The sequence below is a fragment of the Aulonocara sp. 'chitande type north' Nkhata Bay genome, linkage group LG5 (genome assembly GCF_057382095.1).
Source record: "Aulonocara sp. 'chitande type north' Nkhata Bay isolate Kocher_YH1m ecotype deep benthic linkage group LG5, A_spYH_male_GT1.1, whole genome shotgun sequence".
Lineage (NCBI taxonomy): Eukaryota > Metazoa > Chordata > Actinopteri > Cichliformes > Cichlidae > Aulonocara > Aulonocara sp. 'chitande type north' Nkhata Bay.
The window spans coordinates 29,364,879-29,381,673 of NC_141348.1; the positions used below are offsets into that span (position 1 = coordinate 29,364,879).

At 37.7% G+C, this 16,795-nt stretch overlaps 2 protein-coding genes across 2 annotated transcripts; one reads left to right on the forward strand and one right to left on the reverse strand.

The window, feature by feature from the left end:
* Positions 1 to 3,983: 3,983 nt before the first annotated feature.
* On the reverse strand, positions 3,984 to 15,489 carry oxtrb (oxytocin receptor b). Its single transcript, XM_086292840.1, has 3 exons — positions 14,694 to 15,489; positions 13,471 to 14,568; positions 3,984 to 9,680 (listed from the first exon to the last, which is right to left on the reverse strand). Exons 2-3 carry the CDS (start codon positions 14,393 to 14,395, stop codon positions 9,427 to 9,429), a joined length of 1,179 nt encoding a protein of 392 aa, XP_086148966.1. The 5' UTR covers positions 14,396 to 14,568; positions 14,694 to 15,489; the 3' UTR covers positions 3,984 to 9,426.
* On the forward strand, positions 5,752 to 8,277 carry cav4a (caveolin 4a). Its single transcript, XM_086292841.1, has 3 exons — positions 5,752 to 6,162; positions 6,276 to 6,463; positions 7,339 to 8,277. The coding sequence occupies exons 1-3, from the start codon at positions 5,944 to 5,946 to the stop codon at positions 7,487 to 7,489; spliced, it is 558 nt and encodes a 185-aa protein (XP_086148967.1). The 5' UTR covers positions 5,752 to 5,943; the 3' UTR covers positions 7,490 to 8,277.
* Positions 15,490 to 16,795: the final 1,306 nt, after the last annotated feature.

A 16,795-nucleotide genomic window follows, 5' to 3' on the forward strand; every position in this document is an offset into this window, starting at 1 on the left:
TAAACACGTTCAAGTAAGTGCTGCGGAGTGTTAGTCTCTGATAACATTGGTGTTGTTTTCACCATGTGTGTGTTTGTGTATGTGTGTACATGTTTAGACATCTTTGTGAGGACAGAAAATTGGCATGCTACCATACTTGCGGGGACCAACAGTCACTTATGGGAACAAAATGCCCATCCCCACAAGTTTGAAGGCATTTTTGAGGCTCAAATGTGGTTTTAGTTACAATTAGGTTATGGTTACGTTTAGGCTAAGGGTCAGGGCTAGGCAATCGTTTTTGAAGGTTAGAGTTAGGGTAGGCAGCTAGGGAAAGTATTTTCTCAATTAGATGTGCTCACTAAGATATGTGTGCGTGTGTATAATTAACAAAATGCAATGACTTTCAAAACATTTAGATCCCTACATTTATCGGAAAATACAGTATAAAGATAAAAAGACAAGAGGCAAAGCTGGACGTGGCAGAGTTGCTAAGATTTTTGTGATCAGGATGGACAGCATTAGAAGTGAGTATATCTGAGAGACACCTCAGCTTGAGTCTTTTGGAGACAAAGAGACAAGGGTGAAATGGTTTGGACATGCGCAGAAGAGGGACAGTGAATATACTGCACAAGGGCTGTTAACTATGGAGGTGTCAGACAAGAAGAAAAGAAGAAGGCCACAGAGGAGTTTTATGGGTGCAGTGGAGGAGGGCATGCAGATTGTTGCCCTGACAGAAAACTATGCCAAGAACAGGGTGAGATAGAAGCAGATGATCCAATTTGGTCACCCATGATGTGAGCAACTTAAAGAAGAACGTGAAGAAGCAAAGAGATAAGTGATGATAAAATGCTGCTGATTGATGAAAGAAAAATAAAATACATTTTGAACTTGATACCAGAAACACATTTAAGAATGAAAAAGAGCTTAAAAATGCTTAAGAAGCTATTAAAGAGTGTGTGGGATAAATAGTTCAATGTGAAATTGCAAAGGATTCGAGGATTTATAGTTCATCCCATCATTAAAGGATTTACAGAATCCAGAGAAATGAATACACACAGGACAAGCTAGATAACCAATATTGAATGTTTGTGACCTTTGGCCCTTATGTCACACTTCATAAAATCATATGACGAGACACGTCTGGTCTCAGGAACCGTTGGTAATAAAGGTGGTTCAGGTGAGCTTTCATTGAAAGTCCACAAAGGAAAGAGACGACTGGACAAAGAGGACCAAAGGACTATTGGATCTTAAAAAGCTCCCTTATCCATCAGGGATTACCACAGCAGATCCACGTGTTTGATTTGGAATTAGATTTTAGTTTCTTGGGTTGTTTTTTTTAAATGATGTCCCTCCTGCCACAGCCCGACTTTGTGTACTCTCTCAGAATTAAACAGGCTTCACTTGTTAGGAGAATGTGCAAACCACGACAGTGTTTGTGTGCTACAAAGTAACACATCACTTTGTATTAGATATAATAATGTTTTAAGTAATAATTTGTAATGTGTTAAGACAAGTAACACATTACAAATTATCACATTACTTTGTAGCGCATCAGCTCATCACATTACATTTTTCACTAACACATTACAGTAATGCATTACTGTAATCAATTCAGTAATTACATTACATTTGAAATAAAATTACTTGCATTACAAAGTTGTCTGACTGGCAGTTATCTGCATGCTGGGTAAATACAGTTCCACCCAGCATGGATTCCTGCACTTGCACTATACAGGAGGAGGAAAATCACAGGGTGACACAGTCATACTGCTTAACAATTAAATAACATTTAATATGTAATACATTACTGTACTGAATAGTAAGTATGCTGAAAAGACTTAAAATTCTTCCCTTTCTATACCCAGTGCTGTTTGTTTGCTGGAAGGCCTGCTTTGGTGTTTCACAAAAGGATGAATGATGCTCTGACATAATAATGGGAGAATCACTTCAGAAGAATCAAAGGGAGAAGGTTTGATTGATGGTGCTGTCAGATGGTGCGAAACAAATTATTTTGCCAGAACTTCCTCTTATACAGTAACAGCATTTTCCTAGAGTTTCCTCAGAAGTGCATACAAACTAACACAACAGGTATTTAACCTTGTTCGCAGTGCTCACAGAGCATAACCTCCTGCCCAGTTTATTCACAATCGATAGAATAATTACTGTCCAAAAGCAGGAAAGAATGTAAAACAAACAAAGCTATTGATAAACTTGATTGACTTATAGAAAGCCACATTAAACACTCAATAAATTGTTTTGTTTTTTAATTTAAAAAAATTATAATTTAAAAAGAGAAAAAAGTAAATGGATTCAAAATTCAGATTATTCTGACATTTAAAATGGCAATTTCTTTCCTTCATTTCATTTCCATTTCTGCTCTGCATTTCCTTTTTGAACTGGCTTTAATGAGTCATTTCACTTTCTGCTGTTACGCTCTCCATTTAGCCTCTCAAACCAAAGGAACACAGATTAGCTGTGTGATAGGATGTAAGGAGTTCTGCAAATTGGCTGCAAATTGACACATCTGGTCAAATTATGCAAAATAAAATAATTCACTCAGATAATCCTGCTTAGAGAGCAGCAGCAAGAGCAACAGTGCTTCACTGACATGAAGTCCTCTTGGCATAATGTAGATGGTTAGCAACCAGCTGTTTTTCATGGAACTAGTTCTGTCGAATCTACTATATTTGAACCAGTGTTGCCAAATGCTTTATTTTTATATATATTTTTTATATTTTAAGCTTAGGTTCCAGCCCCCCTGGGACCCCAAACTGAATAAACAGAAAAGAACTGACTGGATGGATATTTTAAGCTTTTCTGTTATATAGTCATGCCAAGTGTTGGGGATGCCGGTGCTTCGTATCAGAGCTGCTTTGCTGACCTGCAGATGTTCATACATGATACTGTGGGAATCATGACATAACGGTCAGTCTGACCTATTGTGCTGAAAACAGCTGGACCGGCAGGTGCTGAGAAGAAACACTGTCTGACATCTCTTGTGCCCCACATAAAATGCTACTGCTGGCAGAAAAGGATCTGAGCTTCAGCTGGCGTTAAAATATTAGATTATTTAAAGCAAACATAATATTTCTCCACTCAGTGACATGAATTTCTTTATTGTGAGTCTGTGATTTGCACAGTTTTTCCTCTATTTTAGTCTATAAGGGAAAATGTGATAATGCAGCATTCTTCCACATAATATTTTCTTTTACAAGTCTTGGACACAACATGCATGATCACATTTGATTTAAGTTGTGACAAAATAGTACTGTCTGTCTTTGTTTATCCTACTAGTCTGAAGTAGGTGGACATCAGTTAAAAAGAGGATTTCAGGTAATTCCACGCGGCAGCTGGGATTTAGCAAAATTTGACTCAGAATGTAATGACAGTTGCCTGGCTGTGTGAGTATGTTCCTGGGTCACTCTCGACCAAATCTGATCAAACCACGTCTACACAGCCCTCATATAAAAGGTTTACTAAACAGGAAACAGGAAGCTAAAAAATCAACACCATCAGAGATGAGGTGATGGTTCACGTGGTCCTCTGCAGTGAAGTCTTCATGAAATCTGCACCTGACTATGGGGGCTGGGCCCTCTGACGCTTCACTTCATTTAGAAGGATGAATAAAAGAAAGTCCAAAAGAGCATTTGATTTGCTGCTCTGTATCAGAGCTGTGACTGGAGGCTAGTGTGCTGCTCTACGTGTGTTGCAAAGCAATATTATCGTCCTTGAACCCTTAAACCCTCATAATAATAAAATCTGAAAATAACCTTTTCTCCTAAATTTTTCTTTCTCTATTTTTAGCTTTAAATTTACCTGTTTGAAAATACCTAAACTGTGACACCATTTCTTTACAGTGTTTTGTACTCCATGCAATTTATATAAAAAGAAAGTAAGTAGTGTAATTTGTTATATAAAAAGTATAAATCATGTTCCAACTATTACATACAAGTTTATTTAAAAATATGTTTCAGTAAACATGACAAAGACATTACTGCTCCCAATTATTTGTTTATTAGCTGAAGCTTATCTTATCTTGCAAGCCCTCAGAATTGTAGCCTTGGGGTAAGAATAGCATTATTCAGTGAGCTGGGATATTCGTGTTTCTTTTTCTATCTTTCCCTCATGGTTGCTTCTCCCCTCTCTCCCTATCTGGCTGCTTCACACATGCACTCACCGTCTGCTGACCTCACCTGTGAAGCCGGAAACAAACAAACCCCATCTGGTGAAGTGTGCAGTCCATTAGCATACCATTGTCTCCTGCACCAACACAGGAAATTCACTGCCATCCATACACTGTGTTCTCTCTCTATCTCCATCCAGCAGGCAGAAATTATCATTACCATGGAGACCGTAGAGTGCTCATCACAGAGTAGAGCACTTATCCCCAACTCTGAACAAATGTACAGTTTGTTACATACTCGACAGCAGGTTGTTACGTAGTGCCATGTTCATTCAGTCTTTCAGATCAGGCTTGGCTTTTCCCCCCATTTTATTTGTTTCTTTAAACTGTTTTTCAGGATTGAAAAGAGCAAAACTTTTTAATGCATTACTCTTAATATTGATCAAGATATGATTACTCAATTTTTATGTGCTTTTTTTTTTCTTTTTTTTTGGACATAAAGGTAAAGGGTGATAAAAGTTACAAAAGCCATCATCCATTTACAGCCATTAGAGACAATCTACCATTTCATACTGCAAAAGTTTAATTCATTCAACCACATATTTACATTTAGAATATTGTGCAACCGCTTGGTCAGAACACCATCTACAACCGTCAAGCCACTTATATACAATTGTCTAATTAAACTTTGGATAGGAAGTCAGAAAGCTGCTATGTTCTTAAGAAATTAAATATGTTAAGTTTTGGTCCTTATATTTAATTTGCTCATCTTAAACTCATTTAGTTTTGAGCCAGGGAACCCATGGAGTGTCTGGTTGGAACTGTGGGCTGCCATTATGTAAATCCTGATGTATGCACTGTGATAGCCCCTGTTAGAGTTAATGAATGCAACTGGAAGCTCCTGGCCCATCTCTAAAAGCTGGCTGCCTCAGTTTTTGCTCTCTCTCCATCCACCCAGCACCATGCTATTTGCCTTGCTGATATAAGCTTCTTTTATTTTAGGTTCTACATTGTACAACATCATACACCAATATTTACTGTATAGATTTTGTTTCTTACTATCTCTTGTGTATGTGTTGCTTAGTTTTGTGTATCTTATATGGTCTGATTGGATGAGTATTTGACCTACTGATAGCAGTGAACCACGATCTAAATATTACTTGTACAGAACTGGATAGCATTTCAGTGTTTAGATTAGGAACAGGCAAAGATAAGTAGTTAATTTCCATAAAAGGCCAGATAGGGGCAGTGTTGTCTCGTAGTTAAAGGCTTTTTAGATGCAGAAGTAATGGAGCCTATGAATAACATTTTAGAATCAGCATGACAGGAATTCCAGTATCACTGCATATGTTCGGTTGAAATCCTTTTTAGTTCTGCATCTCTGCCTTGTTGTATTACAAACAACTAAAGTAAAAGATGAAGGAAATCATTTAGTTTCAGTCTATGATACTGTAAGGTCATTGCAATGCACGGATTCCTGAATTGATTTTTTTTTTATTGTTTACAGTTGCCAGTTAAATAAAGCTGAATTGACCTTTATACTTTAGTGTCTGTCTGTCCCACTTGGGCGTATCAGTGTATACAGAGCTATCTCTGTTCATGCCCATAGTATTTATATCCTCCTCCCATATCTTCCCACAGCAGAGGAAAATGATCTTCACTTGAAAGACCATCTGCAAATACCACCCAGGGCACTGTAACGTTCCCAATATAACCTCCCGGCACAGCCGGCTGGGCTGTTCCAGTCAATGGCCTCACACAGTCTGGAGTGTTACTAATGTAACAATTTCCCACTCTGTTTTTCTTTGGTTGTGCTTTTTTTTTTGCATTTAATTAACACCATGATGAAAGGGGACGATTCAGAGGAAGTGGATATAGATTTGGGGGACTCCAGTGACCCTGAAGACTTTGAAAATGGGGAGCAACGTGAGACACTGTGGAAGGCCTCTCCTGCTATGGAAGAGGAGGAAAACATTCACACGTCTACACTAGTGGAAATCAGTGATACCAAGCCGCTGATTAATGCAAGAGACCCCCGAGGTATCAATGACTGCCTTAAGGTATTGCATTCTTTCTGCAGTAGCTCTATTAAACTTTATCTCATGGTCTATCTGTACATTTGTCATGCTGCACATTAGCTGAAAAAAACAGAAAGCACTTAAATATTCTTTAGGTGACGTTTGAGGATGTTATAGCTGAGCCGGTATCAGTGCGGAGCGGTGACAGAGTGTGGATCTGGAGCCATGCCCTGTTCGAGGTGTCTAGGATTTGGATTTACCGGATAGTCACAGTATTTTTGGCCATTCCTGTGTCAATAATCTCTGGACTCCTGTTCGCCATCCTCAGCTGTCTTCATATCTGGTAGGTTTAGATTCGGACCTCTAGGTTAGTAATTAAGATTTTTGTTTTCAATTAAAGTAATGTACAGGTGACCTTTTGTGACCGCTTATTGAGCCTGCACACACAACAGTGAAAGAATGCATTACTATACATTTTAATCTTTCCCCAGTACACATCATACTGTGGTATAGCAGCATGAACTAGACAAATTTTTTCTTCAGCTTGATTTTTTTTCCCAACCATCATAAAAGACTAAGCCTTCCTAAGACTGACACATACAGCTGCGGTCAGAGAATATAACATCCTCCTCCATAATGGTTGTTATAATTATAAACTGACACAGAAATGAACCATGCCAACATAAGTGCATTTTGCCTCTGTTGGGTGGCTCCCTAAATTGGCACATGGTCATCAAAACATATCCGAACCTCCGGCCTCGAGGCTAAAGAGCCACCTGACCCCTCTGGAGATGAGACAAGAATCTGAGAAATATTGATGGGGAAAAATTTTCTATAATGCTATTAAAGTGTCACTCCATGGGCGATAGCTTCCGTGGCCTGGAGGGAGCTTTCAAATCGCTCAAAGAAATGACCTCGATGATGTCAATTAAAACCTTGTGGTTATGTGAAGTCTGAAAGACATGACTGCTGAAAGGTGGGATGGGTCTGATTCAAGCCCCCCTCCAATTTTGTTTTGGGAAGCCAGGTGTTTTCCGAGCTTTTCTGCATTAGGATAACTTTAAGATGCCATATAAGTACTAATCTCTTCACTTCATTGTTGAGAAACAAAGTGTTATAGCAGAGTGTTATATATTAATTCAACATGAGAAATTAGAAATAGGAAATTATTACTGTTACATATTAAAACAAACATTTTTGTGTTCTCTTCTATGACAGGTTGGTTAGTCCCTGTATCCAGTGTCTCCTTATTGGCACTCGCTGGCTGCAGAGCCTATGGAGCATTGTCCTTGGTGTCATTGTACAGCCTTTTCTCACAAGTGCTGGAAAATGTTGTGGTGGCTTCAGCATTCACCTGGCCAAAGAATGAGACTCACATGTGAGAAGCACTTCAAGACTGCAAATGCTCATTGACATGGACAAGTGCACTTACTGTTGTGTGGTCACGTGGACCCAAACCAAGCAGCATTTAAAAAAAAATACTTTATCCAAAATGTAACACCCATTATTTATAGCTATTATTAAAGTTCGATAGTATCTGCTGAGACTTGAAGTAAAAAATCAATGGTGACGCAATTCTTCGTTTCACATTCGGGATGTGAAACCATTTTAGTGACTCTTTTTGCTCAGCATGTAGTTCTTTTTTCACTCTGAGGGATTATAGTTTAAGAAATGCATGCAGAAATCATTTTTTGCAATTTGAATATTACATAATATGTAATAGAGTTTGGGCTTTTCAAGATCTAGGTTTGAGGATGTATGAAAAGGGGCTTTAACAATACTTTGTCTAGTCAGAAAAAAAGAGTTCAGTTACCTTGTACCAAGTGTTGAAATGAGTTCTACTTTGTCAATGAAAAAATATTTGATTGTGCAAATATCTTTCATTTCACAATTTTAATTACTGGACATGAGCTTCTCCTCTATCACGGCTCAGTTGTGGTCATAGAGAAAGAAACTTTATAATTGTTAAAGGTTTAGCATTGAACAGAATATCAAGAATATGTTTCTGAATAATAATAATTAATATTTGATGTATTGTCCTGGAAGGAAATGAAAGTAAAAGACATGGTTTAATATGGTTTTTAAACTAATACACTTTTAGACTTATTGTTGATATTAAAAAGACATTATTAAAGCATTTTTCAAATACAACGATGATATGCTCTTTTGTTGCAACATCCCTAATATAAGGTTAAGTTTTCCTGTGTCATCTCTTTATCTTCTTGCTTGAAGACAAATGACCATGCAGGGAGATACTGTATATCCAGTTAGTTATTGTGATGTGTCAAGATTGCCTACAGTACATTTAGCAATTTGAGGCAGCAAACACTTGATTGAAATAGGTGTTTCTGATGTCACTCTTCCACTCCCACAGCTGTCACTAACAACAGGCAGGAACAGATGTGCAGTGGCATCCACATTCACACGACAGAGATCGACTTCACTGGCACACTTTATTGTTGCAGAAATCCATGCACATCAGAATTTACTGTGGCATATGCTATGTCTAAGAGAAATCTCTGTTAGATATAATATCTATAGACAGACAGGATGGCAGAAAGTGGACAGATAACTATCATTCATGACTTATGAAATTTACTGTGTGATGGTATTGGACCAATTACGTATTTGCAGATTTATTTCCACACTGATTTGAGCTTTTGAGGAAAAAAAAGTCTTTGTGTCTTATAAGTGTGAATTATGAAACTTTGGTTGGTTTGGAGGGTTCAATCTTCAGGTCAAATTAGTATAACTTCACCCGAATCACAAATCAGAGCACTTTCCCTCTCGCAGACAGACTGTTTTTTATTTGACAGCTCTACTGCTGACACTAATGCCCCAACCCTTTTATATAATCCCCTCCTCCACCTTAAAGCTTCTCCCTGTGGAGGCTATACACTACAATGTTTTCTTTGACAATTCACAACAAACATATATGAATAAACGTAGCTGACCTTTCACATCACACATTACATATTACCTTACCTTTACACATATTTTTTGTTGCAAAGAAAGATGAAAATGATAACAAATTCTTTTTAAATTTTACATCACATTTTGTTCAAATTCTATACACGATATATATAAAACACCATTTGTACTGTTTTCTGTCACCAGTGGGTGCAGGGTGTCATCTGGACAGGAAGTTTACATTGTCAGTTTAGCTCGATTCAAAATGTTACAGAAAAAATGTGCAGCAATAGCCAGCACACTGCCTCTGTAGTCAGTTAAATGGGTGAAATGGGTAGCTGTATGAGTGCTAGATTACTTGATTGCACGAAGCTTGCATGCCTTTTAGCTGGCTTTTCAGTGTACCATACTGGATGTGCGTGAGAGGCTCCTCTGACTGTTGGTGTTCTTGTTAACGTAAGTGGAGGAGCCCCTTTTGTGTCTGCACTGTTGATCACAGCTGCACGAGCATTCTGTCAGGTACCGTCGACAGCAGCAGAAGAAACACTGCATCAGGTCATGGAATAGGTGACCCGCGAAGAACATGTAAATCCACGGGTTACAGCAGCTATTGAGACTGGCTAGCAACATTGCAATGATGAAAGCCATGTCTAGGAAGACGGAGAGAAACAAGAACATGTAAGAGGTTATTTTGAAAGACTTTTTTTTCCCTCTTCATACATTCTTCTTTTAGTCTGTTATTTCTCAGAAAAGCCACAACCAACATTGAACTGACTCTACTAACAAATATCAGCTGTGTAGCTCGACTGATCTTATCCAGATGATATTAAAAACATATGAGTGACACGCAGCGTTAAACTGGATAACATGTTTTGTCATAAACATGACCATTGGCACAATAATTTACAACCACATTGGCGTTCAGTCCTATAGATATATTTACCAAATAATTTGAAACAAATACATACCCAACAAATACACTGTCTTCCTGTTTTAAATTGTGTATTTTTGAAACTTTCTTTTAATACTTTAGTAGCAAACTACTTTTTTTTAAAGATTTTGATCATCTGTAGAAACCACCAGATGTGAGAATTATAGCTACAAACAGTGCGGAGAAGCGTTAAGAGACAAACTAACACGTATCTAGTTGTCAGCTTTTCACTGCATTTGCTGACAGTGATGAAAATAAAGATGGGAAAAATACCAGACCTTGCCACCATGAATAAAATGAACAGTTTAGAAAGAAGAAGTGGGTTGATCTTTAAAAAGACTAGCAAGTCTTTCCCCATCACAGTAAGATGTAATCACTCGATGCTTAGGTTTGAAAGTTTGTTTATTCATAAGTTGTTCAAGCTTCACGAGGCTCTAGGAAGGGTAATGGCAATTTATTACTTGAGCCAACACTTTTAGTTTGTATTTAAATATCTGAACAACTACTTTATAGTCTAACAACTTAAACACCCTGCTTTTTCATCAAGCCCCACCATCTGATGTAATATTTTAGGATAGCATATCTAATAGTGTGGTTGATAATCTTTTAGGTCACTAAAAGTACTGGGTTGGGGTCATAAAACCCAGTAAAACCACTGGGGCCCTTTTTAATGCTTAATTTCATGTATGTATTGTAAATCTGTCAATCTGATGTACTTATTGTATACCCACATTATTCATACAGAATTATATTAGCTGACAAGCTAATGCAATTCAGACTTCCTCCTCCAAAAAACATTTTGGATCATAAAAATGAAACATGGTAGCTGCTGGATGCCTCACAGATAGAACTTTAGGTTGCTTGAAAACAAATATGACGAACAGCTTCGATTAAAAGAACCTGTCCTTGGTGGAAAAAATACAGCTTTTTTTTTCATTCACTCAATTGATTACATTCCAATTATTAGAGCCCTGGAGTACACTGAATAAGCACATAATCTGAAAAGTGGAAAGAGGACAACTTTATCCTAAATAGGGTGAGAGAGATTTAGAGCTTGCTGGCGTCGGTCCTCAAGCACTGACCCATTCTCTTCCCTGTACTCTGAGTCCCCACAGTACTTTGCTTTATTGTGAGAGGTGTGCCAACCAAATGGCCCATCAAAATTCTGAAAAGTGTTTAACAGCCTGCCCAGAGTTGTAAAATCATTTGGTGCAAGAAATCCTAGCCACTGGAAATACAGAGGGGAAAAAAACTGAAAATGACAGCATTCAACTTTTCCTTTTTATATTGGTACAATGCATTCATCACTTTCTGAAATGAAAGAAAAACATTTATCTTAACTCCTTTTCAGCATTGTGATTTACTGCTCTTTTCAGGAGAAATATAAAGGATGAGATGTCAACTTCAAAAACAGAGCTGCTGTCACTTTGTGGAAGAACAGGCTCTATATCAAAGATAAGTTTGAGGATAAAAAGTTAAGAAAACATTGCAGGAGTGCAAGAAGCCACATTCTCCTCCATTATCAGTGAATCCTTTGGAAGTTTTACAGTGTGATGTTATGACTGAAGTGCAGGCCCTGGAAAAAAGTTCACAGGTTTCATGCTGGATCAAATGCCCTGATAAACACGACCTTCATGGAGTCTTAACCCATGTGGCATTACTTCAAAGAGACTGCAATGAGTCAGAAAATATAGAGAATCTAAATTATCTTACTTTTGCATATAGATTTGCACAGAGACTTTCCTTGGAAAAGTATTTTTTGAAATCTAAAAGAATTTGATGTGCACTGAAACCACAAAGCCTGATTTAAATTCAATCTGTTGTCTGCCTCTCATAAAACTGCTCCAGTTCCACAAATTATACTGATGTATTAAGCCCCACTGTATTTTTGTTATGCCCTGTAAATAGTACCAGAGGCAGACCAGTCACTCACTCTTATGATTTACTTATGCAAGCATGACTATATGTCAAAGGAATTTTTTGTAACCCTCTACTGATTTATAAAATTTTTGAGCTCCTTAAGCAATGCTTTCTTACTTGCTTCAAGTTAAAAAGTATAATTACAATTAAAAAGGCTTTTTAAAATTTACCAGAGTGGGAACAGTAGAGAAATGATTCTACAATAACAGTCTGCTGATAAGATAATAATATGTGCAACACCGAAAGAGGCTTCCCCGCTGCTTGCATGACAGACAGAGACGTGGCAAAGATTAAGTCAGTGGTAGGTTTGGAAACCCTTCTCCAGTCCTTGGCTTGGCTTTGTTCGTAATAAAAAAGACTGATCAATTTAAAGTGATTGCACTGTTCGTTCCCCTATTCTGCATTATTATTTGGATTTACAAATATTAAATATATGCTTAATATTAGAGTGTTAAATCCGGTAACATTGCTATCCCACTGAGTTATAAAGAAGGAAACAAGTTTTTATTGTGGCTGCTTAATGGCAAAATATATGTGTAACTTTTTTCAATTATTGTTCAGGTGTATTTATTGAGAAACAGATGATACTGCTTGACCTGAGTAAACCAAGAAGATGAAGACAGAAAAAATTTTGAAAGTTGATATAATATATGAATGTGAGACCAACATAAATTTTCTTTATTTCTAAAGTTTTATTCTTTATTTCTAAGCCACTAAACGTACTTTTTGTGTCCACAGATAATACTTATATTGCTAAATGCACTCTGACAAAAAATACTTCAATACTTCAAGCAATCTGGAGTCCCTAATATAACACAGCCTTCTGGGATTTTTTTTCTTTTTAGATATATTTTAAATGTAATTTGTGCTTGTTTGACACATTTTTGGCCTTGGTATTTTTTATTTTTTTTAAATGAGAGCAACAGGAAAATGATTATTCTGGGGGGGAAGTCTGGCCACCAAAACATTGATTGGAATCTCTGAAAGCTCTGAATGCACATTTGTGGATGTTTTTAAGATAATGCAGCTTGAATGTCTACTTTAATGGCAAACTGACAAGATCTGAGGAGTATATCTGAACAAACAGTTCAATTAAATGGATATTAGACAAAATAGCACTGGGAATTGAGACAGAAACGCTTTGATGTTCTGGTACATTTACTCCCCTAGAGGCTCTGAGGTCTTTCTTCAAACTGATAACCACTGTGAATGTTACTCCCATCCATTTCTGTTTACTCTGGGGAAGTCTGATTTTAAACACCATTGTGTTGCCTTGAAAGAACGGCGGATTGCTTGTGCATTCCTAAAGATGTGTTGTGAGGTGGAAGAATGATTTTTGTTTGCGTGGGACACTTGTGGAACAGAATTTTTTTTTCCCTATTAAGTGCTTTTGGCAAGAAAAAAAATCAACACCATTAATCTTGGACAAAGACGACGCATTAGTCATTGTGTCACTAAGCACTTTGCCCACAATAGAAGGAAGAAAACGGCGTCATAAACCAATAAATATTGCCATTAATCAAAATGTGTAAACACTTTAAAAAGAAAAACTGTTATGGTAAAACGAAGGCCGTTGGGTGCGCTTTTACCTTCTCTTGGTGCAGCAGGATCCCATGCCGACCACATCTGGACAAAGAAAAAAGGAGTCCAGCACACAATATAAGCAAGTACCACTACAAATGTCATTTTTACTGTGCGGATCTTAGCCTTCGAAATGAGTCTCACGCTGCTCACACGAGAAAAGGGTTGGGCGCCTTTGGAGGGCCTTGGAGTGAGAGCCAGAAAGTGCTCCCTTCTGGTTTTTAGATTGAAATTCTCCCATATTTTAAAACATATCAAACCATAGCAGATGCTTAAAATGGCCACTGGGAAAATGTAAATGCTCAAACTCATCCAAGTGATGTATGCTTTGGCACCCCAAGGCTGCACGAAGTCCCCCCAGCAGTCATACACACCATTACCGACCTCCCTAAGAGAAAATATGTAAGCTTGAGGACTGCTGAATATCAGGCTGAGCATCCAAGAGGCGATCACACAGAAGCGGTCTTTTTTCTTGTGCACGGAGCGAAGTGGCTGGCAGACTGCCAAGCACCTGTCTATCGACATTAAAACCAGCATGTACGTAGACGCAAACATACCCACGACCTGGAGGTATTTCACCAACCTGCACAGCAAATCGGGTCCATAGAAGCGAAAAGTGATATCCCAGATGAGCTGAGGTAAAACCTGAAAGATTGCAACTACAAGGTCTGCGATGCTCAGGTGCTTCATGAAGTAATACATCCGAGACTGACTGTGCTTGGTGGTGTGAATAGCCCACAGGACGCACATATTGCCTGTCAGCGCGAGAAGCAGCACAAGGACCAGAACGGTAACTTCCACTTTAGCCACTTCTTCATTTCGTTTCAGAGGGTTCACCGTGGTGTTTCCTACGTAGCTTTCATTTTCACGACTTGAGCTGCTCCATGTGAGATTGTGAGACCAACTGTACTGCTCGCGTAAAAGGTCTTCCATCGTGCGTAAAAGCGCCACTTAGGCGCAGCCAGCAGTCACATCACAAACCCAGGTTCGGGACCTCTATCAGCTGTGTTAGCTTAGTTTCCCTACGTAATTTTCTGCCAGCACACCCCGCTATTATTATTATTATTTTCCCTTTCTGTTTAATAATCCGAACTCAGGACTGCAGTCTGCAGAGAGAAGGGAAAACATTATTATTGAAAACTCTTGGTCATTGCACTTTAATCTTTAAACTAATAAACAGTAAATTAACGAAATAACAGTATTTAAGTGATTATGTTCAAAAGGCGCTCACCCACTAAATCATCCTATCTTCTCTTAGGGACTTTGGAGCACCACTGTCCTCATCACTCGCTGCCTCCAGTTTGATGTCTGATCTACCGAAGCTCTGCTTGCTACCAGTGTCAGTAACCCCCTCCCCTCGTTTCATTTTCCTTCGAAGGAAACTGCTTACTTGGGTATGGACCTTATAGTTCTTTCTGTCTCGCTCTTCCTCCCCCATACGTTCACTTAGTGTAAGCTTTGACAATGTGAAATACTTTGAGCCAAATCATCCCAATAGCCTAAAAGCAGTGTCATTTTTGTTTCACAGTTTCACAGTTAGTGCTTTCAGCATCTACATTATTTAAAGCGAGCTGTTGTTGGAGTCCAAAAATTCCAGTCTGGACTATAAAGGTCAATATTTTCTCAAAGATACCGTATATGGAAAAGGATGTTATCTGGATGAATGCCATTATATATGGGATTGTGATGTGGTGCTGTAATTTGGCACTTTATGCTAAGGGTCTGTCAGGTAATAGCAAAAAGCATAATAACTGTGCAAGGGAAGTGACTCACTGAATCCAATTGCACATAAAGAATGTGGGTTGATGTCATTAATACCATCAAAAGTGCCCTTCACTCTCATGCAACAGTCAAAATGAATGTAGTCATTTTGTTTAAATGTCAGATATCCTACTTTTGATTCAGACTCCATGAAATCACTCTCATCCATTTTAAAGCAGTAATTTAATGTTTTATCATTTCTTTATAGAACAACCTTATAGCAATTCAATTCTGAAAAAAATCATTATATATTTCTGACATATTTTAGTTACTTAAAAACAATAACCGTGATTTCAGTGTATGAAGGTAATCTTATTTCATTAAAATCTTTACTTTCTTTATTAAATCCAGTGTTTCTTATTTGCTTCACTGCAAACGGGTCTCTTTTATTTTGACTCGATAAGAAATATTTATTGTTCTTAATGAACATGAACATGGGAACATCAGATGTACAGTATGAAAGACATTTGTTCCTTTCAGTTTATCTTAGAATAGGTGCAGATGAACACTTGCAGGTGTTCTATTGTCTGTTATCACTCAGCTGAACTGGCCTGTCTGAATTACCTTGTCTGTTAAATTTAATCTAACCAGACATGTTGGCAGATTTCTCTGTCTCGCTCTTTTTTTTCCCATTTAAGTATCAGTACATGTAACCTACATGTTTTTGCTTTTGGCTCAACTAGTTGACCTAAGGCAATGATGCATAGCAACGAGAATGAGCTATAACATCCTCTATTTTCACTGCCTGTAAATTGATAACTTGGCATAAAGCATGGAGCGCTCACACAGAGTACATGAAACATAGAAAAGAACATAAATAACTATTTCAAAATATGTAAGAAATTTACATTGCTCATTATATTAAGTACATGTACTTAATATAAGAGGCACTTAGTTCATTTATGTCTCAGGACACCTCTGAATGTATTGACCAAACTACTGTCCATGTTTAATTATTTATCCAAATAAATCTCAAGACATCTTTATGACTAACTGCTTAATACGCAATGCAGTACAGCTTTGAGTCATTGTAAGTAATGCACTGTACTACAAAGTACTGTTCTTAACCTCTTTTTGTTGAATAAAAGTCACTCATTGCACCAGACATTAGCATTTGGGCACATCCCCAAGCACTGGCACTCTACACTGTGGCGTGTCAGTGCTGCCCATAAAGCCGTCATAAAAACCGCAATACAAGCACCTACCAGCATGTTGCCTTGAAAATATAAAAATATCTTATTTAGAAGTAAGAACTCAGTAATGCTTGGAAAATCTCTCAATAATAATAATACTAATGATGATGTCTCTGTTTTGGCTCATGGCTCCTCTTTGCATAATAGGCAAAATTTAATTAGTGTGAAGGAAGCTGTAGATTAGAGGTCAAATAAGTTTTCATAATACTTGAAATGGTTTCAAATAGCAAACTCCCAGCAGTGTATGAATTCTAATCCATTTCTTGAGGCAATAGCTTCAAGAAATAAATCCTGGCAGATTTAACCGCTAAAAAAACTTTCCACCTCCTTCAGTAATTTTTAAATATTTATGTGGGGACATAAAAACGACATTAACCGG